Here is a 2,409-nt window from a genome sequence, read left to right as displayed (position 1 = left end):
GCTGAGGAGCCCCCCGCCACGCCGCGGAGCCGAGCCACAGCGGCCAGCACAGGGGACTCGCGCCACTGCAGCGCCCCGAGCCCCCGGTTCAACGCGGGGCAGGACCGCAGGGCTTTGGTAGCACAGAGACCTGCGCCTGCTGCAGCTGAAGGAGGCGGCAGTGACAAACACAGGACCAGGCTGGTGCTTCCAGGGGACAGAGAAGCCACCCAGCACCTGGGAGTGCAGCCTGGAATGGGCGGTTCTGCCCGACCACGGTGGAAACAGCCCTCAAAGAGGACCTCTTAGTTGCTGCCTCTCACGAGAGAGCACCAACACTTCAGCTTTGAGCAGTGGAAGCAAACGCCACGAGCAATAAAGGGTTAACTCCACCCCGCCGTGAGGTTTTCCCCTACCCACCTGTCCTTGCTCCCCTCAGGCAGAGCACCACTGGGAATTTCTATGTAGAGGTTGTTGTTGTTCAGCACTGCTCTCCAACTAATGTGTTTGGCATCTGTAAGCCTTGACTGGACATTCAGAATCCGCGTCCTGTTGTTAGATGTTAGTTCTTCTGTTACATTCAGCCGATTATCCTGCAGCAGCGAGAGGCGCGGGCTTACCCCCAGCTCCTTTGGGAGAAGGGATGTAACTCCCACAAACACGGTTCGAGCTCACCAGTTGCTTATTATTATTATTCATACTCACCGAATAAAATAAATTAGCTGAAAGATTGTGATCCCTCTGACTATTCCCTCGCCCACCTGGGATCTTCAGGGGTGGGTGAGGGACATCAGGAGCACCACCGAGGCCCCGGACCCAGGTTACTACAGCAATTGAAGGGAACCCTGGAACTAGAAAGGGATCGAAGAGGCACTGTCAGACAAAGCCCTGCAAAGATGAGGCTTTAAACACAGTAACAAGATTTCAACAAAACAACAAAACCCCAAAATCCAGGCGAGGGAACTCCTCCCACCACAACCCGAACGAGTTGAGAGACAAAGGAGCCTCCGGAGCAGGGACTGCGTCGCACCCAGACCCTCACGGGTCAGGAAGCTGCTGCTGCAGTGTTTGGAGAGGACAACTGACCTGGTGGTGAAAATACCCTCGGGCTGAGGCGAGCGAGGCGTATTTCCACAGCAAAGCAGCGGCACGCGTGACCTGAGCTCAAGAGAAGAGCCACTCTGCTATCAAAATCCCACTTCCTCCCCGACCTTGTTCTCGAAGTTACCCTGATCTTCTGGTCCAGCAAGGGACGAGTGTTTGCCCCCTGTGACATAATATGGCCCTAATCACCTTAGACCTTTGCCTCAGCACCCTGGCTTCAAAATGACATTAAATAATGTCACAGATGTCCCTGCCTCAAATGTTTTCACCACGCTCAGAAGCTAAATGGCCAGTTTTAACCTCAAAAAACACCTGAAAATTTAAAAAACCTACAAGCCTTTTCCCTGAACTCTCCCAGCAATTTTTTCCTCGGCTAAATTCAGCATTCAAGGTCAAGAATGTTAATCCTCTTACGACACAAACTGTATTTCTTGTATCCGTGCTGAGTTTCCCCCCAGCCTGCTAAAGCGCAGCAGCCTGCGAGGGGAGGAAGAGCAAAGGCTGCGCCGTGGCCCCTCCCTCTGCACCATCCTTCACCCTGCAGCCTCCCTCACTCTCCAGTTGCGTCATCTCAGCAGATGCAGCAATCGAGGCCCTTGGGGAAATTTTCACAATCGTCCTGTCTGTGAGTGCCAGCAGCCATTTGCAACATCGCAATAAACATGTACCAAATAATCCACCATTTTGCACAGTGCGTGCGAGGTTGGTTTCTTTTTTAACGAGCCTGGAATTTATGATGAATAATCTTTATTAGAAAGGCACTGAACGGCCACATAGGTCAAATATCAGATGCTGGAAGGCTTTAGTAAGCCCAGCGACTGCCAAGTTTTATTAAAATATTTAAATTTTCACCCTCTGCTCAATCCACTATTTTTAGGCCGTTTGAAAGACACTTTTCTTTAGCAGGAGCATGATCTTCTCTCAGACTGACTGCAGAATGATCCGATCCTGACTACCCTCACAAACGAGCCTTTCAGCTCCCTGTCCAGAAGAGTGCAGGCACCAATCCTTTACACCACAGTTCCACCCTTCCGCGGTGCGTAGCGAAGGCTCCCTACGCTCTGCAATCGAGAGCGGATCTTAGAACGGAGTTTGGGTGCACTTACTCCTCTTAAGTAAAAAACCACCTTGAAAGAGCAGCCAAATAAAATGGCTTTCTACAAAGATTCTGCGGTCCACGAGAGGTCTAATCCTGGCCTCCCTCACCCCCAGCAGACTGAGGGTCCATCACTCTACACCCGTCACCTCGATTCAGATTTTTTCCTTCCGCAGCATCTGTGGGGATTGTTTAACCTTTTGGTGGAGCTTTAACTAACAACTCTCCTG

General features: G+C 51.6%; 1 protein-coding gene across 1 annotated transcript in view; it reads right to left on the bottom strand.

Moving 5' to 3' along the window:
• OAZ1 (ornithine decarboxylase antizyme 1) overlaps positions 1–830 on the bottom strand; it is a gene marked incomplete at both ends in the record, with an annotated part of 1,134 nt that extends 304 nt beyond the window's left edge. Inside the window, 3 exon segments of the mRNA XM_010135216.1 lie at positions 400–572; positions 685–771; positions 773–830. Of these exon segments, the coding sequence (XP_010133518.1) occupies positions 400–572; positions 685–771; positions 773–830 (318 nt within the window).
• Between the last annotated feature and the right edge of the window lie 1,579 nt (positions 831–2,409).

The sequence above is a fragment of the Buceros rhinoceros genome, unplaced genomic scaffold (genome assembly GCF_000710305.1).
Source record: "Buceros rhinoceros silvestris isolate BGI_N320 unplaced genomic scaffold, ASM71030v1 scaffold32514, whole genome shotgun sequence".
Taxonomy (NCBI): domain Eukaryota; kingdom Metazoa; phylum Chordata; class Aves; order Bucerotiformes; family Bucerotidae; genus Buceros; species Buceros rhinoceros.
This window is presented reverse-complemented; position numbering and strand designations above follow the sequence as displayed.